The sequence below is a fragment of the Arvicanthis niloticus genome, chromosome 1 (assembly GCF_011762505.2).
Source record: "Arvicanthis niloticus isolate mArvNil1 chromosome 1, mArvNil1.pat.X, whole genome shotgun sequence".
NCBI lineage: Eukaryota > Metazoa > Chordata > Mammalia > Rodentia > Muridae > Arvicanthis > Arvicanthis niloticus.
Window position 1 is genome coordinate 10,617,768 of NC_047658.1, and position 23,332 is coordinate 10,641,099.

The 23,332-nt window shown below is 42.5% G+C and overlaps 1 protein-coding gene across 6 annotated transcripts in view; it reads right to left on the reverse strand.

The window, feature by feature from the left end:
• Garre1 (granule associated Rac and RHOG effector 1) overlaps positions 1-23,332 on the reverse strand; it is a 79,561-nt gene that overhangs the window by 16,107 nt on the left and 40,122 nt on the right. For all 6 annotated transcript variants that reach the window (XM_076932096.1, XM_034501534.2, XM_076932102.1 and 3 more), the window contains 6 exons: positions 15,724-15,924; positions 8,757-8,897; positions 8,355-8,450; positions 8,069-8,230; positions 6,812-6,970; positions 4,064-4,161 (listed from right to left, as the gene is read on the reverse strand). In XM_076932096.1, coding sequence (XP_076788211.1) covers positions 4,064-4,161; positions 6,812-6,970; positions 8,069-8,230; positions 8,355-8,450; positions 8,757-8,897; positions 15,724-15,924 — 857 coding nt within the window. The remainder of the gene's footprint in view (positions 1-4,063; positions 4,162-6,811; positions 6,971-8,068; positions 8,231-8,354; positions 8,451-8,756; positions 8,898-15,723; positions 15,925-23,332) is intronic.

Genomic DNA, 23,332 nt, shown 5'->3' on the forward strand with positions numbered 1-23,332 from the left:
ACAAAAAAATAACATCAAAACTAATGACCCTCCTCCGTTTGCTTCCTGAGTACTAGGGTAACAAGAATGAGCCTGGCTCCTGGCCTATATAGAATAACATCTCACACACATCCCCCAAGACAGGGTTTCTCTGTGTAGCCCTGGTTGTCCTGAAATTAACTCTAGACCAGGCTGACTTCAAACTCAAGAGATTTGCCTGCTTCTGCCTCCCGAGTACTGGGATTAAAGCTGTGCTCTACCATCCCTGGCTTTATAAATTTATATCACTTATTGTGTGGATGTGAGTGTGGATGTATGTGCCCAAACAGAGGTTAGAAGGCTACTTTCAGGAGCTGGCTCTTTCCTCTTACCAGTGAATTCCAGGAATTGAGTTGAGGCTGTCAGGATTAGAGGACTTTATATAATGAGCTATCTTGCTTGCTCTAATTTTTTTTAATCTTTTTTTTTTTTTTTTTTGGTGTGCGTGCATTTTGTGTATGTGAATGCAGATGTATACATGAGTGCAAAGGGGCATGTGAGGATAATGTGTAGGAGCTGGTTGTCTCCTCCTACTATATGGGTCCCAGAATTACACTCAAGTTATCAGGCTTGGTGTCAAGCACTTGTTTAGTCATCTCACAGGGCTTATTTTGTTTGTTCTGTTAGAAGCTCATGTAGCCCAGGCTATATAGCTGGTCCTCCTGCCTTTAATTCCGGAGTTCTGGGATTAACTTTTTAAAACCAACTTTCATATAAAATAACTCTTAAGATTTATTATTTATTATTATTATTTGAGATACGATCTTGTTACATAGTCCTGGCTGACCTCAAAACTCAGGTCTCCTGTCATTTCTTCTGAGTGCAAAGATTAAAGGCTGCACCACTACTGCTGGCTTTATTATTTTGAATTATGAATGTGTGTGAGTCTGTACAGGTGACTACCAGTGTAAGGAGACCAGAAGCATTAGATCCCCGGAACTGGAATTATAGATAGTTGTGAACTACTCATTGTAAGAATTAAATTCAGGTCCTCTGCAGTAACTGTTCTTAATAGTTGAGCTATCTTGTCAGCCATGTTTCCTCCTCCTTTCTTTCTTTCTTTTTTTATTTTATGTGCATTGGTGTTTTGCCTGCACATATGTCTGTGTGAGGGTGTGTTATCCTGGAGTTACACACAGCCATGAGCTGCCATGTGGGTGCTGGGAACTGAATCTAGGTCCTCTAGAAGAGCAGCCAGTGCCCTTAACCACTGAGCCACCTCTCCAGCCCTACAACCATGTTCCTTTAAAAAAAAAAAAAAAGAAAAAAGAAAAAAAAAAAGGTGTGTTCTCTGTGCTACACTCTTATGTGGAGTTGGTTCTTGGCCACTCTTACATGGGTTCAGGGGATAAAGCAGGTCTTCACCCTCGCTCATTAGAGGTGCTTTACACACTGATCTCATTGGCTGGCCCATGCTGTGCCATGACATGTCATACACTCCTGTCACTGTGTTTTGCTCACTGTATTTGCCTCTTTAACTTCCTACTCATCATCCTAGCAGACATCCTCCTGCTGTCATGTCATGTAGTAGCATGTGTGGAGAATGTAATAAAATATGTATATGTGTGAGAAACAGACAGACAAAGGGGGAGGGGTGTCTTGTTTATGTAGCCCACCATGGTATAAGTTAAGGGATCCTCTGTCAGCCTCCTAAGGGACAGCAAGACAGACATGTACTACTATGGCTGGCTGAATAAACTCGTAATTAGTTTGTTGACAATTATTTTCCTAAGAATGATGTAATATGGTCCCACTTCAGCCTTTCCAATGAACACATACTTATACAGGTCCAAAATCTCTAACTCAAAACATGAAATGTTCAACATGCAAACTTTCTGATGCTACAGTGACAATACAAGAGGAGAATTCCACAACTGATCTCAAGTGCAAGGTCACAGTGAAAATTCAGAGCACTACAAATACTATGAAAAACCAACTGGCCTACGCATAGCAGTCCAAGACACAAGTGATTCTGTATTTGTACTTCATTCTCACAATACCTCATCATATCTAGGTGCAAACACTTTCAAAACAAAACCAAAGAGCTGGAATCTAAAATATTTCTGGTCAGAGACACTTGATCTTGGCTTCCAAGAGAGAGAGGAAAAAAAAAAAAAAAAAAAAAAAAAAAAAAAAAAAAAAAAACCAAAGAAACAAAAAACAAAACAAAACAAACCAAAAACCTCAAACCAAAAACCAATTTTTATCATTTCAAAAAGCCAACAGCAGAGGGAGCCTTTGCAAGCAGTAACCATATACAATGCCATTTCAGGAGGTGTGGTAAATTACAAAGGAAATGAACCACACAGGCAGTGAGGGTTCTGTCAGTTTTGTTCTCAGCCTGCAGGCCTGACCTTTCCCACATGCAGGACTGTGTTCTCCCAAGTGTGGCCTCTGGCCATCTGCATCAGGATTACCTGAGATGCTTATTAAACAAATGCAGACTGCCAGCAACCCTTGAGTGTTAGAAATCTCCATCTTCAGCTGGCTCCCAGGGGTCTGCTACCTTCAAAGTTTGAGAAACCATGCTTTAAAGACTTGGAGCTGCCAATCACCTCTGACCCAAGATAGAAAACAAACTAGTTTAGTAGAAGCTGTTTACAATCACGATCACTCAATTATATAAAAGTTATATCTGTTTTTCTCAAAATGAGAATCTGTATAAAGTTTAATGTTTTCCAATGAGCTAGGTATGATAACATACATAGGTAATCCCAGTTCAAGAGGTGAGGTGGAGGCAAGAGAATCAGGAGTTCAAGGTCATTCTTAGACACACACAGAGAGCTGTCAGGCCACCCTGTGTTATCTAAGACTCTATCTCAACAACAACAATAAAAACTTTTGAATGAGAATTTGAATTAGAAATTCAAATTGTAGAGTGCTGGCCCAGAATGCATGGTTCTGGGTTTGGTTCCTCAGCATCCTGTAAAACTGAGCTTGGTAGTGCATACCTATAATGCCAACACTTAGGAAGTAGAAGCAGGAGAATCAAAAATTCAAGGCCATCCTTAGCTACAAGGTTGTTCTCAACTACAAGGCAAGACCAGCCTGGAATAAAAGAAACACCATCTCAAGACAGACAGACAGACAGACAGACATACAGAGAGAAAGATATTAGAGTGTTAGAAAGATGGCTCAGCCAGTAAAGGCACTTGCCAGCAAATCTAATGACCTGAGTTCAGTCCCCAGAACCTACACAGACAGAGGGAGAGAATGGACTCCACTCCTCCTACAAGGTGTTCACTGACCTCCACATAAACATTAAAAAAAAAAAAATTAAGCTTCAGCTTTATAGATACTGGATAAACTTTTCTCCAAAAACCTTGTGTGGTTGTTTCTCAATCCAAAAGTCTTTTGGCCTATTTCTGTAGTCTAGCTCAAATTAGTACTTGCCAATAGCTCTTACTGTTATTCTAAGTGAACCTACTATTTTTGGGCAAAACGCATCTTATGACTTTCTCCTTCACTTGTTGTGATCACTGTGTGAGGGTGCATGTTTTCTCATCTCCTTGGCACTGTCTTCTAATGTATGGGGTCATATCCCTGGCCTGCTTCCTTGTTTATAGAAGCTTTTGTCTTAGAAAACATAAACTATGAATAACCCTTTATCTTTTGAAGTGTTACAAATATAACTAAAAACAGCTTTGTTTGTCCCCAGATTTACAATGAGAATGAATATATAATGATATAAGCTCAAGTTTATCAGTGTTGTGACTGGAACAGATAGACTTGAGAAAGAATTCTACAGTAGTATCTACTCAGGTTTAGAAAAATAAAGGGTGACTTAGTGGAAACAAAAGACACTAAACCCTGTGGCTTTAGTAACAAGGTAACACTGCTCATTATGATCTGTTACTTATATTCCAGTTTCCTTATGGTCAAAGGAGCTCTTTCTCAGAGGTCTTAGATTCACCATCATAGACAAATAACCAAGACAAACAGCTGCCTGGGAGATGCACAGGTAGCAAGCACTACTATGTCAGGTTGCACAGAAGTGAAAGATACACAACCTTCAGAGTTTAGGCTTCTCTTAAAGTCATATTACCATGTGGATGGGACTTGAACCACAATTCTGGAGCCTTCAAGACTGATCTGTGGTGCATAGGCTTCTTTATTTTCAATCTGTGCTGTGTCAACAACCACCTAGAAAAGAAACAGAGACCACCACCAAGTTCAGAGAGAGCTTTCAGTAACAAATATCCAAATACATAAGCATGTCAGACACTCAGTGGCCAGCAGAACTGTCTGCAGCACATCTGTACCAAGACCAGTGAGGTCCCCAGAGATAACAGCAAGCAATGATGCACACACAGAAACCAAATTCTAACTGTGGGATCCACTCAACTTTGTAGGCATTTTCTACACTGTAGTTATTATAATCACAAATTACTCAAGATGAGTGTGTTTGTATATTCCTGTCATCCCAACACTTGTAAGGCCAAGGCAGATATTATGAGTTTGCAGTCAGTCTGTGCAATATGCGGTCCCGTCTCAAAATGAAAAAATAAATGAGTCTGAAGAGCTGGCTCATATGTTGAGCGTACTTCCTGCTCTTTCAGAGGACTTGAATCCCAACACATACATCAGGCTGCTCACTGGCACCTGCAACTCCAGTTTCAAGAGATCCAATGCTCTTTTGGCCTCCAAAGATACAAAGGCATGTGTGCGCACACACACACACACACACACACACACACACTCTCTCTCTCTCTCTCTCAATTAAAAAATAAAGTCCTAAGATAAATTTATACACGCAATTTAAAAATGAAGTCCTAAGATAAATTTACACACACAATTTAAAAGTAAAGTCTCAAGATAAATTTTTAAATGGAACAAATAAATAAAGGACTGGAGAAAGGAGAAAAAAGTGAAGGATAAGAGAAAGACAAAAGGAAGAAAGATTATCCATCTTTTATTTTAGGGGTTTGTTGTTGTTTTGGTCTTTTCAAAACAGGGTTTCTCTGTGTAGCTCTGGTTGTCCTAGACCTCGCTCGATAGACAAGGCTGGCCTCAAATTCAGAAATCCACCTGCCTCTGTCTCCTGAATGCTGAGATTAAAGAGGTGCACCACCACTCAGCTATTTTAGTGTTTTTTTAAATGTTACGTATGTGAAAGAAAAAAAATGTCAGAAACTGAATCAAGCGGGGGGGGGGGGGGGAAGCCGCTGGTGATGCAGACCTGTTTGTTTTTTTTTTAAGATTTATTTATTTTTATTTATATGAGTACACTGCAGCTGTGTTCAGGCACACAACAGAAGAGGGCACTGGATCTCATTACAGATAGTTGTGAGCCACCATGTGGTTGCTGGGAATTGAACTCAGGACCTCTGGAAGAGCAATCAGTGCTCTTAACCACTGAGCCATCTCTCCAGCCTGCAGACCTGTTATCTAAGCTCCTTGCAAGGGTGAGGCAAACACAAGGGCTGGGGATATGGCTCACTAGTAGAAAAACACATCTCCATTTTAGAAGGGGTTAAGTTACTCATAGGTACTTCTCATAATTCCAAACACAGCTTCCAGTGTGTTCATTTCCACTGTTATAAATAAACAGGGTTCTCACAGCTGGACCTTTGATAAACATTTCCTGTCCAAGGAAAAGCCTTTGTTGGACCTGACAGGTGTTTCCTCTCTCCTTCTACTCCTAAGACTATGGTCCTAAATGTCTTTGTCAGCTACAACAAAGGCCCTACCATCAGTGGGCAGGGAAGTAAAAAATTCCTGGATTCTGGGTATGATTACACTTTCCCCCCTTAGCTTAAATTGTTCTCTCAAAACAGCCTTCTCCTGATGTGCTCTGTGTTCTGGAGCACACACTGCCATAGTCCCAGCTTCAGCTGACACAGTCCTGATCTCCAGGACTCTATTATAGGTTAGCAGAGTGACCCTTGTTTCTTGCTTTTCTTCCTATACGAATCTTCAAAGAAACAGAGCCCAGCTCTGTATAGGTAGGCTGTCCCTGTAGTAATCTGCACAAACCAGGGACAAACACAATTCTAATCTGTCCTTTCATGAATAAAGCAGAAATCAGACTACAAAGAGTACTTAAAAAAAAATTTTTTTTTGAGACAGGGTCTCACTCTCTAACCATGACTATGAAGCGGAGTAAGTACCTACAAGCTACCTGGGTTGATATGGCAGACAATAAAAGCTAACAGTGATCACAGAGGCTGAGCTCTGGACCTGGTCCAACTTTACCTGAAGTTTCTTTAGTTTATTTTCCTTTCCCTTCTCTGACAGGTAAGAAGTAGATTTTTACCTGAAGCAGATACTGCCATTTTAAAGGTAATGGGCAGAGAGCTAGGATAGGAAATGATTGGGTTGGGGTCCTGCCTAACAAATGGACTCTAGAAGTAGATGAAACAGGGCTGACCTGGAAAGGTGAGAAGAACGAGCCACATTAGAGAGGTCAGAGAACAAGCAGAGTGCAGAGGACTGAGATAGGAGGCCACCAGCCTTGCTCACTTGAGCAACAAACAGGAAACTCCAGTGTTGCCGCAGAGCAGTCAGGCCAGTCAAGGCCACCCAGACAGTACTAATGCGTTTGTTTCCTTAAGATGAGGAAAGCCTACAACATCAACATTCTGCACATAGATTCCCAGCAAATACAGGTTATAAAGGTATTAAAACAAACAAACAAACAAAAACAACAACAAAACGTTCAGTTCTGAGGAGAAAGCAGGTCTTCCTATGTATCTCAGGCTGGCCTCCATCTCCTCCTTTTGCCTCAGCCTGGCATATATGTGTTTTGCATATATGCCACCCCACAAGCTCTCATCCTCTCACATATACTCACCAGCCCTGCCTGGCCAAACAGCAGCTGCACGGCAGTCTTACAGGCGCCCCGCCATGTGGACGGGCACACCTGATTTAGTACTTCAGTCACAGGAAGATCATCCCTAGGTGTGATTCCATTGTAGCAGCCCGCTTCCTTGATGAGCTGTAACATGGTATGCTACAGATTGACAAGAGAGAGGACAGTTCACATCTCAAGACTCTTTAACACTGGTAAGGCCCAAAACTTATGGGAGTGCATTCATGCAACCATCCTCACAAGAGGTGTTCTGACAACACCCAGATCACGTCATTTGAAAAAAAAAGTTTTTGGAGGGAGGATCTCACTTTGTGTCCTTGGCTGGCCTAGAACTCTCTATGTTGAATTTGAGGCTGGCCTCAAATTCAGAGATCCATCTGCCCATGCCTCCAGAGTGCTGGGATTAAAGGTTTGTGCAGTCATGCTTGGTCCAACCTCAACTTATTTTTTAGATGACATCATAGGCTCTGCGACATACTGAATGAGCCTAAGTTCCAGGTCTCCTAATTTTTAGGCATATTACTTTGGGCTTCAGTTCCTTTGTCAAATTGGAATGGGGAATACCCATACCCCAGTGAGACACTTAATTAACTAAAACAGTGTATGGGAAGAACTTTGCTGTACTTGCTGCATCCACGATGCTTCACAACTGACATTATTACTGCACTAAGATTTCAGTTACTTAATTCTCACAGCTCCACCAGCAACCATTAAGTATCAACAACAACTCAGGATGTACTCTCAAATTCTTAAAGATCTCAACAAAATTATTAATAAAACTTCCTTAGTAAATGTCTCATTATGTTATCGCAGGGTGAGATGTGACTTAGTGCTTGCCTTGCATGTGTGAAGCAGAGTTCAACCCCTAGCACCATACAAAAAAAAAAAAAAAAAAGACATCGCCACACAGTGGTGGCGCATGCCTTTAATCCCAGCACTTGGGAGGCAGAGGCAGGCAGATTTCTGAGTTTGAGGCCAGCCTGGTCTACAGAGTGAGTTCCAGGACAGCCAGGGCTACATGGAGAAACCCTGTCTCGAAAAACCAAAACAACAAAGACATCACAGGCCTAGAACTCTCATTTGGCCACCACTGTACTCAGAAAAGTTAGAGCCTCCTTCCATGATTACCACTTTTGTTTTTTAATCTACATTCTTCAAAAGCCCTTGAGTTTTCTGTAACAGCTCTATTTCCAAGTTCATGCTCAGTTACTGGAACCCAGGGAATCCACAGAAAGATACCGTCTTAAGCTTCAGATTGTCAGCAGCCGACTCATTAAAGGAGACTCCCTTCAGGAAGTGCGATCCTATCTGCACAGGGACCGTGGGAAGCTCACACTGCATGGGCTGTGGGGGTGTCTGCCTTCGCCCCGTCTGCTGAGCTTCCGCCTCACTGCAGCAGCCCTGGAAAAGGTGTGGATAGGAGAGTGGAGGTGACCCACAGCTCATGTGATAAAGCATTTGGTCCCCAGAGGACTGAGTGAACAACTCCCACACACTCACAGAGCCGCTGGAGAGAAAAGTGTACCTGCAAACTTGCTTCAATGGCCTTTGGGTTGAGGTGGAAGCCAGCTTTCATTGCATATTCACAGTGGCCTAAGCTTTCCAAAGCTATTTTATATGCCTGTGAGAAGATCATTCAACAGATTAGAATATGACAAAGTCCAGCAAAAATAGGAACTTAAAATTTCTACAGTTGTGAGGAGTAGATCTGGAAGGAGTTAGGTAAGGAGAATGCGGTGAATACACTGTATGCATACATGAAATTCTCAAAAAATAAATACATTACATTAAAGTTTTTCTACAGTTATTGAGACTTGAAAACACATTATTATGTTGTGACCTTTTTGAGTGGTCCAACTTCATGACTTTGATCTTCCCCCTTGGTAGACTCATTCCTCTATGCAGCTAACAGTACTGAGACACTTACCTGCAAAGCACTGTCGATTTTTATGTTTAGCTCTTTTAGCTGGTGTTCAGGAATTGCTGCACTTTGAGAACAAAAGAGTTGTTGGACTTCGATTCCCGCCAGGCGTCCATCACAGCCTCTCTCCCTTAATCTTGATGTCGCCTATGACATAAATAGTAACTAGTAGGTAAAGAAGGGCAACTGTAGTTACTAGTAAAATTCAAACAGTACCAGCAACAACAAATTCGGTACCTAAAGTGAAGTACATAAGCTGGATATACACCAGGGTTTTGGACCGGTCACACTACAAAGTCAGAGACTGAAACTTTACAGACTTAACTTTTTGAGATAATCTTACCATGTAACTCAGGCTGGCCTCAAACTTACAACTGGCATGCCACAGCCTCCTGTACACTAGGATTACAGATTACAAGCCTGTACTGCTACTCCTGGCCAAATAACATTTCTAGGAGTTAGTCTCTGTTCTTTCAGGTCAGGACAGAAATGTTAATATTTACAGTACACACAAAACTGCAGGAAAGAAAAGTAGCAGCTTCAATGCTGTCAAGTGCAAGGCTTTCAGTTTCACAAGCCATGTGAACACACCAGCCTACCTGTCTAATCAAGCCTTGAAACCTAATAAAAAGACTTAAGATTAAAACAATCTGATTTCTAAGAATCTTCCAGTGAAATGTTTAGCCCACAGGAGTTGTGCTAGCTACTACTCCAACCCTAGAGCAAAAAGTCTGGTCCCTGCCTTCCTGGAGATGATGCCTCACCAGCCAAAGGTGAACTTAATAACTAAAACTGTAATAGGGAGCATGGCAGGCACTGAAAGTGGCATCTAGGGATCATCTTCAGTGGCCACACCTGTACTCACCATACTCTAAATCTAAGGATCAAGCAAGAAAATGGCCAGAGGCAAGGCAGGAGTCTCACATGGCAGGACTCAGTATGTCATAGTGAGGTATCCATATTTGGACTAAACAAAATGAGAAACAATGATGTCTCGCTTTAAAATCAGAATGGTGAGGCAGAAATGGGAGAAGTATAACCTACTCTCCAAAACTAGGGAGTGACAGTAGGTAGGAATAGGTGGGGTGAGTGAGCTGGTGGAACAGGAGACAGACATGATAGGAAGACTGAAAGGTCAGTCTTGGGTCTTGAATGCATGGCCTAGTATTGTATGGCACCACTGACTCCCACAGAGATGACATGGAGAGAAACATGTATGAGAAAAGCCAAAACTGAGCTACCTAGAGAACCTAAGAGAGGAACCAATTAATTCAGGCCCTGGAGTCCATGGGAAGTGGGCTGGCACACACATTTGAAGTATCCCTCCACATAGGAGTGGCCGAAGTCCCATACTGGGTCAATATCCCCTAGGGAGAAGGGAACCCAACACTGAACCACAAGAAGCTCAACTAAGAAGCTGCTCTGAGGACAGTCTAACAAAGCAGATGAAGAAAAGGACAGCACAGAGCAAATAAGGCAACTTTTTTCTTAACTTTAATTCTAAATTCGTATATATATTTATTTAGTGTGAGTCTAAGACTGGGCATACATATGCCACATTCTGCATGTAAAGTTTGGAGGGAAACTTTTGGGGAATCAATTCTCTCTTTTGGCCCTATTACACGGAACACAACTCACACCATCAGGTTTCTGTGTCAACCCCTTTACCTGCAGCAAAATTCTGATAATACATAACATATTTTATATACCTATAGTACTTTGTGGTTTCTAATAAAAGGTGAAAGATTTATTTGGCTGAGGAGAAATCAGAAAATATATGGTTTTCAGAATGAATAAAAAGGTTGAGGAAAAGATAACTCCAAGAAATTGACTGTCCAAAGAGCAGAGAAACAGGTAGACTTTTAGGTTGGAAGCATGTTAAGTATTGAGAAAGAAAATACTGGGTGCTATGGCAGAAGCCAGTTCCTTGAGAATGGAAATAAGATAATGCCAAGGTGAGCCCTGAACCTGAGAAAAGGGCACCTCCTCTATTGTCATAAAAGGGAAGAGACAGACGGGGTGGAGGTGAGCTGGAGAAGTGGTACTGTTCTGGCCATGCAAGAAGAAAGACTGCACCAGGAGATTCCATTTTCACAGACAGTGTGCAGAATGGGCACCCACAGGAAGCAGTGGGCAGAAGGGCACTGGACACATGGAAGTGGGCAGGGGAGAAGATCAGTGAAGTGGGACTGAAGTCTCAGAATGGAGCTGGAAGCAATAATGACAGAGGGCTGTGAAGCCAGATTACAAAGGCCTGAACCCACACCAGCAGGGGAAAGGGACAATAGTAAGTCCCACCTCCAACTCAACCTCTAATTGCCATTGAGGGTCTTTCTGAGGAAAGCCTTTTACATGAAAGGGAAAGCCAAACAACAACAGGAAAAAAAAAAAAAAACCCCGACAGACAGCAGCACAACAGAGTATTACAACATCAGAAATGGCATAGTGTAAAAACCTGAATAACTTTCTGGGAAAGGGGAAGAGATGGAAGATCAGAATTTCATTTATTTTTGATTGTTTTGAAACAGGGTCTCATATATCCCAAGATGGACTTGAATACACTATGTAAGCAAGGATGACCTTGATTGAGCTCCTGATCCTCCTGCTTCATCTCCCAAGTGCTGAGACACAGGTGTTTTTCACCATGCCTGGCTATGGGTCCATAACAAAAGGCAATACACTGCAACTTAACTGTGGGGTAATTCAAATCATCTAAGAAATCAACATACATTTCTTAAAAATCTATATACAGTAAAATAGCAAGTCTTAGTGAGGTCAGGTTTTACCTTTTCTTTTTCTCACTGGGAAAGAGGTATTAGCATGCTTCCAAGAGAACCACTGAAATGCAGCAGAAAAGGAGTGCATAGCTTTAGAGTTTTGTTCCAGGCTCCTCTGCTGGACTTCAGGCTCGTGGGTGGTACTAAGTTCCACAGTCTAGCTTACTTTGGGTTGGATCATAACCCAAGTGACCATTCCTGCTGTGCTGCTCCCTACAGTAATTACTGAGGTGCATGTGTTATTCAGTGTGGCCGTTGTGGGCTGCTATAAGCCTTCAAGAAAATTCCTGCCTTATGACCACAACTGCTATCTTCCTGTCACTTTAGCTTATCAAAGGTTGTGGCCATGGTTTAAGAAATTTAGAGGTAAGGAGCTATCACTTTAATAAAAACTTTGAGAAGCAAATACAGAATTACTCTTTAAAAACAAAACAAAAAACAACCCACCAAATGGCCTCAACCCTGGAGGGAAGGTCAGATAGTACTAAGTGCAGCAGGGTGGCTAACAGTACAGATTTAAGGGGCATTTCTAGCATGGTCAAGGGCTGAGCCCTGACTCTTGCTGTGTGTTAGCAATCGCTGTGAACTGTGGGTCTCATTTCAAGGTTGTCTGCAGGTAGATCTGCAGGTCTGTATGAAGTGTGGGATCTGGCTGATGAAGAATGCAATGCTGCTGGCAACTGCAGCAGCTCTGAGTACTGCTCTTACTGAGCTCCTGGAAACTGCCTTTGCCTCCTGCCTCAGGCAGAACATTGACTGTATAGTAGTAGTGTCTTCTCAGCCTCTTCACCTAAGGCAGCAGTACCCTCCAGGTTCTCAACATAACCAATACTTTCAGATCAAAAGTCCATACACATTTTCATGTATGTGTTAAATGTTTACAAGACACATGCTGCCACTGATAAAGACTCTGACTCAAAAACAAACCAGGGCTGAAGAGAGGGCTCAGTGGTTAAGAGTACTTGCAGAGGACCCAAGTTCAATTCTCACAACCACCAGAAACTTCAGTTCCAGGGGAATTGATGCCCTCTTTTGGTTGCCCTTCTTGGAGACTGCACATGTGTGGTGCACTAACATATGTGAAGGCAAAATACCTGCACACATTAAAAATAAGTAAGTGGGACATGGTGATAGACACCTATAAACCCAGCACTTGGGAGGCTGAGGCAGAAGTACTGTTGAGTTTGAGGCCTGCCTGGGTTATTCAGCAAGATCCTATCTCAAAAAATGAAAGTGAGGTGGAGGGAGAAAGGAAGAGACAGACTGACTTTATAAAGATTTCTTTTTTTAACTTTTTCTACATGCATGCCTGCATGGCTGTGTGTACACTCGTGAAAGTCAGGACAATCAGGTTCGATGACAAACACCTTTACCAGTTAAGCCATCCATCTTGCCAGTTGAAAAGTTATTTCTGATTTGCTTATATCCAAGTTTAAGTTCGAGTGTAGAGAAGGACTAGTTCTCAACCTTCCCAATGCCCTTTAATATAGTCCCTCATGTTGTGGTAACCCCCAACCATAAAATTATTTCGTTGCTACTTCATAACTATAATTTTGCTACTGCTATAAATTATAATGTAAATAAATATCTGTGGTTTTGGATAGTCCTAGGCACCCTGTAAAAGGGTCATTCAACCCCCCAAAAGGGTTGAGACCCACAGGCTGAGAGCCACTGGACTAGAGAATACTATGCTAGCATGGTCAAAGGAGAAACTGTATATTAGGAGGACGCTCCATGAAAAGGTTTGGAGATGGTCTGCAGCCCAATCTATAGCAGGTCCTCAGCCAAGAGGTTGTATGGGAACCAGAAGCCTCCAGAGGAGAATGTTCATTGTACACTGACATGTCCCCTCCCCAAATCCGATCACTGTGCCATTCTATCCTGCTCAAGTTTCTCTACCCACTAGTGAAGCTATGCTGGGTAGCATCTGAATGTGTCAAATAAATTAATAGGAAAATGGCTCAGATCACATGCAAAACAAGTGATAAATGAGGATTGAGGATTGAGGATTGGGCCAGCTAAGCATCTTTTTCTATTGACTTTTCTGAACTTTTGGAGTTGGCATATACAGTAATGGGCTTTATCATCGCACTTTCTTGCATTTGTCACCACAGATTATTCTAATTCACCCCTCCACTGCCCTCTCCTGCTCCCTATCCCTGCCTGCATGCCCTTACTGCTTCCCTTGCTTTAGTGTCACATGTATTGACTTTCTTCCTTTCTCCTGCCCAAGATCTCATCTCTTCCTTCCCTATTATAGCCTCCATTCATCACACACACACACACACACACACACACACACACACACACACACACACACACACACAGAGACAGAGACAGAGACAGAGACAGACAGACAGACAGACACTACATATAAAACCTACAGAAATTTAAATCTAGGCTCTGTATACCAGAGAAAATATTCTGTGTTCATCTTTCTGGGTCTGGCTTACTTAAGACTCTTTTTTACACATTTTTTAAGGATTTTGTTGTAGGTGTTGGTTATGCTGATAAACTCCATTGATCAACATAGGGATCCAAACTCCAGTCCTCATAGTTGCAGAGCAAGAATTACAAAGATCCCAAACCCTTCTAAGAGAAGAAGATGGCTACAGAAGCAGCTCAAGCTTATAACCCAGCAGCTGGAGGACCAAAGCAGAACTCCCAGGAGTTGGAAGCCAGTCTGGGAGTGAGAATTTATCTCAAAAAAATAACAATGGGATGGAGAGATGGCTCAGAGATTAAAAGTGTGTACTGCCCTTGCAGAGGACCTGAATTTAGTTTCTAGCATCCACATCAGCAGCTCACGAACATCTGTGAACTCCAGCTTCAAGGGATGAGATGCTTCCTTCTGGCCTCCACAGACATCTGCACTCACATGCACAGACCACTCCCTCAATACACAACTTAAAATCAATGTTAAAATAAAAACAACAATTCCTGGAAGGTGGTGGCAAACACCTTTAATTCCAGTACTTGAGAGACTGAGGAAGTCAGATATCTGAGCTCAAGGGCAGTCTGAAATACAAAGTGAGCTCCAAGACATCCAGGGCAACAAAGAGAGACTCTGCCTTGAAAAACAAAATTAATTAATTAAAAAAAAAAAACCCACCCCCAAACAGGACTGAGAATGTAGCTTGGTAAGTGGGGTGTTTACATAGCATGCATTAAGTCCCAGGTTCCAATCCCAGCACCATAAAGACCAGCCACAGTGGCACATTCCTGAAACCCTGGTATTTGTGAGGTTCATCTCGCCAAACAGTCCTGTTACCTAGCCTACCTGGCTGCTTACTGAGCACTCACCCTCCTGGCCAGCTCCACTTGCTATGCAGGTAATGTTTGTGAACCTCTAAAAGACCAAGGAGCTGAATCCAATGCAATTACATTAGAGTCTCTTTATTTAAGCTTGGGCTCATTGCCAACCTTGACAGAGCAAAAAGGTGGAGTCCTGAGACTAGTTTTAGGCAAGCATTTATAGAGGCAAGAAAGGAGTATCTTGGTTAGTACACATCTGATTGGGTGGCAATTATGGCCTTTAACATTATTGGCTGGTGCTGGGCCATAAACTTAACTTCTGCGTTTTTCCTGATTGGTAGTTGTTAGGAAGTGAAGTGTCAGGGGCAGGCTTGTAACCTCAAGTGTAGATTTGCTAGGGAATGACTTGGAAACTGATGCTAGACACAGGTCTTGTTGGGAGCAGGGTAGCCTGGAAACTGGTGCTAGGTACTGGCCTGTTAGTTAACTTGAGTTTAACCTAAGTTTTGGTTCTCTAAGATGGAGTCTGAACCCAAAAGATTGGGTCTCTCACTGTGTCATTCCTGACTTAGGTGGCAGCCCTCTCATGGCTCACCTCTTTAGACTTCCCGTACCACTCCCATTAAGAAGCAGGCCCCTTCTTCTGGGTCTGGACAACTCCTGCAACCCTCTGTACCCTGTTCTTGTAAGCCTTTCTTAAACACTGAGCCATCTCTCCAGCCCTCTTGTAAGCCTTTCTTTATAAGTATCATTTTAATGTCTGGCACAAGCCTGACATAAAGTAAGTGTTCTTAAAGACATTTGCTGTCACAAGAATATGCAAGCTAGTGGTAAGTTTACAGCTTAATGTTTAAAGCAAGTGGCTCTTCTGGGAGCCAATAGACAAAGAAACCCAGCAGCCTCTCCCACTGGAACACAGCCAGATCTCCCAGGTCAGTTACCTCAGCAGCCCCTCGCCAGGATCGCACAGCTTCCTCCAATTCGGGTGTGTGGCCCACGCCAGACAGACTACTGCTGTTCTTTTTTTCAGGCACAACTACCTCAGCAAAGCAAGAGTGAGCCACCGGCTGGACTTTCTGCAAGGCGTGAGTCAAAAACTGGAAATGGACTTGCACCACTGTCAAGAAACATCGCCCCAACACCTGTGAAAACAAGAGAGCCAGGGGATTTTTAGGCTGTAGGTTGCTCATGGGTTAGTGCAATAACTCCTCAACTGCCAACAGATTGGGGAATCATAAAAGCATGCAATGCTAAAAAGTCCCCCTGCTTTACAAGTGCCTGCCTCTTGGGCCTTGGTACTAGAAATTTAGAAGTCAAAACATTTCAAAGCAAGCAGTAAGCCTCAGGTACAAGTAGGCCTTCCAGCTTCCCACCACCTGTTCTCACTTCTCATGTCTAGACTCTTGTCTTTGAGTTCCTGTGGGCCAGAGCCATTCATAATCTCAATTATGGCCACAGAGTATTCAGAACACAAAGGAAAAGTCATGGCATGTGAGTAAAAAAATCTGAAAGGCTGGTTTGACCTTGAAGAAAACATTCCATTGGGAATGAAACCCAAAGATACTGTTGTTTCAGAGCTGTGCTAACATTGTTATGAATATAGTTGTCTGTCATGTTCCTACTCATTACAAACAAAGCTGTCAGACCAGTCTTCCAAACTCACCAAAACATAGGAGACAATTCTGTCAACAGGGCAGAAACTCACTAATCTGACACATATCAGTGGTTGGTTGACTGGTTAATAATTCACATAGGGCCTCACTACAAAGCCCTGGCTGTCCTAGAACTCTGTAGAGCAGGCTGGCCTCAAACTCACAGCAATCTGCCTGCTTCTGCCTACCAAGTACTGGGATTAAATGCATGTTGCTACCATGTCCAGCCAGAAATTTTTTTTTTCAAACAATGTCTGCCAGATGTGGTGATACATTCAGGTAATTCTAGCACTTGGAAGACTTAAATAGGTGCATCATGAGTTCAAGACCAGCCTGGTCTACAAAGAGAGAATTAGAAGCCATCCTTCCCCTGCTTCAAAACAACAATAATAATAGAAGCCAAAATTCCACTGTAATAGACAAGTGTTCTAAATCGTTAGCCCAATGAACAGTTTAAGCCATGAAAGAATATTTGCCTAGAGACCAGGGCAGCTGTTCCCTTTCTTGCTTCTTAGTGACTTTACTTCCTTCTCCCCCACCCTTTCTTTAGGAGACAGGGTCTCTCTGGGTAGCCCTGGTTGTCCTGTAACTCAATCTGTAAACCAGGCTGTCCTCAAACTCAGAGATCCACCTGTCTCTGCCTCCCAAATGCTAGTACTAAAGGTGTGCACCACTTACACACACACAAACACACACACCCCATTTACTTCCTCTTTATGTTTTTAGTGGTACTGAAGCTATCCCAGGGCCTGGAGCAGAATGAGGAAGAACTAACATCCTCAGTCCTTTTTAATCGTTGTACTTTAAGACAGGAGGGTCTCATTAAATAGCTCAGGGTGGCTTTGGACTTACAGTCTCCCTGCCTCAGTCTCCTGAGTTTCTTAGATTTCAGGAGTGTGCAACTCCCAGTCTGGTTTGCTAACCTGGGCACAGCTGTGATGTTTGTTATGATTCCCTATGTTTTTCTCTATAAAGCAGAAGGAGAAACTGCTAGCTGAAAAGGTACTGAGCTTGGAGAATTGAAAGTGCAAAGTGGGCCTGGGCAATCTGGTGAGACTGCAGAAAACAGTGTCTGCACTGTTTTCTACAAAGATCTAACATCCAAGAGAGTCCCCATGCTGTCACCTCTTCTTGTTCCTTGGGGCAGCCTAAAGACTCAGCCACATCCAAGTCAGATGTTGCCTTTAACCACAGCCCAATTCAGCTTCACACAACAGAGCTGTTTTGCTAAAGAAACTGGGACAGGCCAGCTCCCAAAGTAATACCTATTCCCTCTAAATGATTTCTCCCCTGTGGAAAGCATCAGAGCAAACAAGTCAATTTAAAGTTTCATCCAAACCTAAAGCAAAAAAAAAAAAAAAGAAGGTTAGGGTGAGGAACACAGAGGTAGCAGACCTAAGAATCCATCTGGAGACTCCTGACATGAATAAACACCATCTGTCTAGTACCATACACACTACCAGTCAGCTTTAACTAAGCATTCAGCATGTACTTGGTCTACACTACAGATTTCATATGGGTTGTGTCACAATCCCAGAACACCCCTATGCAGTCATCTCTATGTTACAAAGAAAAAGACTGAGGCTAGACAAGTTATGAAACCAGATACAAAGGTTATGTTACAAAACAGACAAGCAGAGCAGTCTCTTCATTCAGTTCAGCTTCTAAGATTTTAGCAAGAATGCCATGCTGCTTTCAACACTTTGAACACCCAGACAGAGGGTGCCAGCACTGGACCAGGCACACAACAGAAACTGTCTTAACTAGCACCAGCTAAGGGCACTAGGAAGCCCCCATAGTGCCCTCACAGAGGAGCCTGGGTGGCTCCTCCAGTTTGCACTCTCTCCCCTCTTTTTTGACCTCTTGGCAAGCTACAGGAGAAAGAAAAGGAGAGGAAGAGAAGTTGCCATGCTGTTCTGGGGCCACATTCTCACAGCTTCTGATCAATGAAAATTACTTGCTCCTTCTAATAATAAATATGTTATACGTGAATGCCTAATATGTACACAGCTCAAAAACCCTGAGGGTACACAGGAAGGAGAATGAGAAAGTCCCTGTGCTCATGAGGGTTAGCTAACGGGGCTAGGAGACAGCAAAGCCATAAATAGACACAAGGTCAGATGCAGCTGGAGAACAAGCTGCCTGGCAGGTGGTGAGGAAAAGGCTTTCTGAGGATAAAACAAGGAAGAAAGCCTCATTTCCTACTCTGAAAGGAATATTCTGAGAAATGGCAGTGAAGCCTGGTGTCTAGATCACAGAAGCATGGGTCTGGGGTGGGTCCTGTTGATACACTGCTAGAATGGTGGAGGTGGAATCCTGTAGGATGCAGTGGGAGAAGAGATGCTACAGAGCTTTATGAAGGACCGTCAGTTCACTGTCTCTGCTCTTTATTATGTGCTTGACCTTAGATGAGTCATTTAATCTGCAGTTCTGCTCTGTAAGAACTGCCCTCTTCTTTCCCACGATGTGTAAAGCATCAACCCAATTAAGATTGTGACAAAATACCTGATGTAAATAATTAAAGGCCAGCCCAACCAGTAGTTACCCTGGCTTGTGGAAACTGGTTTCAGTGACTACTTATTATAAAATGTCACCTCAAGTACAGACACATGAACATCACCTTCTATGAGGACGGAGCTCCTGTCTCTGTTCAACCTTTATCTCATCTCACTTCCTGGCTCAGCCCTCAACCCTCATGATAGACCTCACCCTCCTTGACTCAGGGATGGGCCAGTTCTTGGGGACTGTCCTCACACAGGCTTGGAAGAGTGTGTCTAAGGGTCACAGACAGCTCTCTCAGCTCACAGACTCAGAACATGTGAGGCTGGATAACAGATTGAATAAGCTGGAGAATGGGTGAGTGTAACAGTCAAGGCCAGGCACTTAAGTATAAAATACCATTGAAGCTCTACGAACCGCCACCACCTTAACCCATGCCAGGAGCCCCACACATGGTAAAGTAATCCATTTTACAGATGACAAAACAGGCTTAAAAAGATAAATTTGCTTAATGTCAAGTAGGTCTAAGTGAATAATGTCTGTCTCACTCCAAAACACATTTCTGACCACCAGACTGCCCTGTCTGCCTGTGACAAGATCCAGGATGTAAAAACAACAGTGGGTAGGTATTCTGGAAAGCAGACAATCATCTGGGAGCTACTGAAACAGAACCCTGCTTACTGGGAATTCCTGATGGCCAAGAAGGGTATATCATAAGCCTGGTGCTATGTTATACGACTGTAATCCTAGCACTCAGGAGGCTGAGACATGAGATCCACAAATTCAAAATCCACATGGGTCACAGAGTAAGACCAGGTCTCAAAGCAGAATAGTAAGGCACATGAACCTTCCTATTCTCTTATACTATATGTACAGTATCTACCATACTGTAGCCATGGGTATAACCAGAGTGCCATTTCTTCTTGGTGTATACATGTTTGGTTGGTTGATGTTGTTGTTAATATTTTATTTTTATGTGTGTGTTTGCCTACATATATATCTATACCCCCATGTGTATGCCTAGTGCCTGAAAAGGCCAGAAGAGGGTTTGGATCCCCTGGAACTGGCAGTATGAACTGCCATGTAGGTGCTAGGAATCAAACTCAGATCTTTTCCAAAAGCAGCCATCTCCCAACCCCATTTGTATGTTTCTTTAGACAACAACTCATCTGGACTGGCCTCCCTAGTGTGGCCTCACTAGTATAAGGGTGACCTTGTACTGAGATTATAGGTCTGGGCCACCACATTCTCTTTCTTCTCAGTATAAGTTTTATATCTTAAGCAGATTACAAAGGGTTCTAATTTAAGGCCATCCTGTTTGAGAACTAAGACTGCCTTTCTATACCATCACAGTTGTTGAGGGTCAACCTATATGAAATTTTGTTATAGCTATTCCTTCTGAGGGTCCAGCCCAATTCAGCACCTTCTACCTGCTTGTGAATAGAACTGTAGATGTAGAAGGTCAACTTCATCTCCCAAAACAGCTTACTTTTTTTCCATATTAACAAAGATGGAAGAACCCAAAAGTTCACTGTTCTGCCTAACTCCACTTAACAGTTCATCTTTCTCAGATTCCTAGCAAGGCAGGAACTAAGCCATTCTGTACCTTATGCCTAATCAGAGGAAGTCTTTAGAATGAAACCAAGTTGCCATATTGGCTGCTTCCTTTCAAAATTCCAAAGCCATTCCATCACTTCGCTTTCTCCAGTACTCATATACCTTATGCATTCCATTTGATTTTCAGTGTCCACAACCTTGTTTTGAATACATCTTGTTGTCTTTATGGTAATTCCAGAGTCATTACACAATAACCCAACCCACAGATCAGACCGTGATATTGATATCTAAATGTGTCTTGGGAAAAACAGAGAACACAGACTACTTGTATACTATGGAAAGTACTTATGAAAACTGCACTACAGGTTAAAAATGGAAAAAAACAAGCTTACTGAAAATAGCATGCAAACACTGACAAGAGACTGCTGGTGCTGTACTGTGGCAGAATGTTTGCTGATCACGCAAGACTCAGATTTCCACCCCATGGGTGTGGTTCATTTTGATTAACAAAAAAAAATCTACAAATCTTTTCACAACCAGAATTTTCAATCACAGAGAAAAGCCAAGCTGTACATAAGGTGGAGCAACCAGAGAATATAATAAAGTCAGGATATGCCTACAACACCAAGTGCTACCAACTCAGACAAATGTACACTCTGGCCTAGACAAGCTGCTATATTGCCAGTAAAAACAGTGGAGGTAGTTTCTGAGCTCCTGTCGGTCACATGGGCTAAGCACCATGACATGCAAAGCCTTAAACAGTGATATATCTTCACTTTTAACTGAACAGGGCTTGGAGGGGTAGGGTTCTGCTAAAAAAAAAAAAAAAAAAACGCAAAGCAGTACTACTAACTATTCCCAAATAAATTTAACCAGCAACTGTACCATTTTCTGTTTGTCCCAGACTTGTAGTCTGTCTATTTTAGTAAAATCCAGATGTTATTATATGTTGTTTTGTTGTTCATTTCCCAAAATAAATTATACCAAAAATATATTGCCAGACTGGGATTATGGGTCAATAGTAGAGTACCTGTCTTAGCATGTACAAGGACAGGGTCCTGAATCTAATTTACTACCATGTTATATGTGCTAAATATATAAGAAATCTGTCTTGTTCTTATTTTTGACATAGTCTCACAATGTAGCCCTGGCTGGCCTAGAAATTATTATGTAGATCAGGCTGGACTCATATTCAGACATAAAGAGATCAGTTTGCCTCTGCTTTCCCAAACGCTGGGATTAAAGGCCTGTCCCAGTACACCTAGCCGTTTTTTCAAGATTTTTTAAAAACTATATGCATATGTTGTGTGCCCATATAAGTATAGGTACCCATGAGTCCAAAAGATCCCCTAGAGCTAGAGTTACAGGTGGCTGTAAGCTATCCAACATGGATGCAGGGAAGTCAAACTCAGGTCGTCTACAAGTACCATGCTTGCTCTTAACCTCAGAGCCATCTCTCCAACCTCACAAGAAGTCACGTTTCAGCCACATTGCTATAAATATTAATACAACTAAAAAAAAATTATCCAAGGAAAGGCTACAGAAGGTAAGTATCTATCTAAATCCACATTAATTATGGCAAATCAAAGACAACATCTGTTCTTAAACTCTTTCTATGGGGCAGAAATTAAAAATATATCCAAGTCACCACACATCATATGGCCTATAAACCCATTAAAATTTAGAAATTTTTTTGTTGTTGAACTGAGTGTATTTTTGTTAAAAAGTTGTCATTGCCCTTAAGAATGCTTCAAACTAGGCATGGTAGTACACACCTATAGTCTCAGCTTTTTAGGAGGCTGAGGAAAGAGGATCATTCAAATGCATGAGTTTGAAGCCAGCCTGGGTTCAACAACATAAAAAACCAAAAAAACATTAACCTGAACCAATGCTTCAGGAGCTGCCTCACTGAGACTAGGAGCTCCCACCCTCATCTGTCAGAAACACTCACAGCTAATTTATCCCCACAGTGTTCTAACTCATGATTCTCTGGTGGGTCCTGGATGGGTCAGAGAAGAAGCCTGGCCTACGTGGAGAGGGTGAACCTCCTCCTCTGCCTTGACTGATTTCCTTTGCCTGACATCCAATATCTTATCAAGTATCATTGTCAGCTGTCAGGAGACTATGAAGGGTAATCCTGAAACAACAACACGGCTGAAAAACAGAGTTTCTTAGTAAGGAAAAAGGAGACTGGACACTAGAGAGTGAACAACAGCCTCTCCTGGGGGCGGGAAGGAGGGATAAGTGTGTGTGTCTGGGGTGGGGAATAGGATACAGAACGTCTGAAAGCTGAACTGAAGCAACCAGGCTTGAGGCCATTTTCCATTTGTATTACAGCACTTTTCACACCTAGTGCCACAGACTTTTCATCTGTCTGGTCTACCAGGCCTGGAGCACTTTCTTGTCCTTACCCATCTCTGCAAGCTGGTAGCTACTCCCCTGTTATTTATCAGGAGAGTAGCTGGTACAGAGAGCAAAAATCAAAGCAGGACAGCTGTCTGGGACCTGCTCAAGACTCCCACAGTCAGGAAATGTTCACAGGGGTTCCTCCACATCCAACTACTTGCATTTTTCTAGTTCTGAGCATTGTACCATTAGCCTGGGTGGCAGGAAGCCTAGTTTCCATGAAGGGATGTGCTCTGTGTATATACAGCAATGGCTGGAGGCACTGGAGAGGGACTGGCTGCATAGGACTCCTGTGTGTTAAATCTGGTTAATTTTTGTGGTGCTGAATATAGAACCCAGGACCCCAAGCCCTGCCCAGAGGATTTTAGGCAACTATTTTACAGACTATCCAGTTTTAAAGAAAAGAGAGGCTGCAAGAGTATGTCATTAATCAATC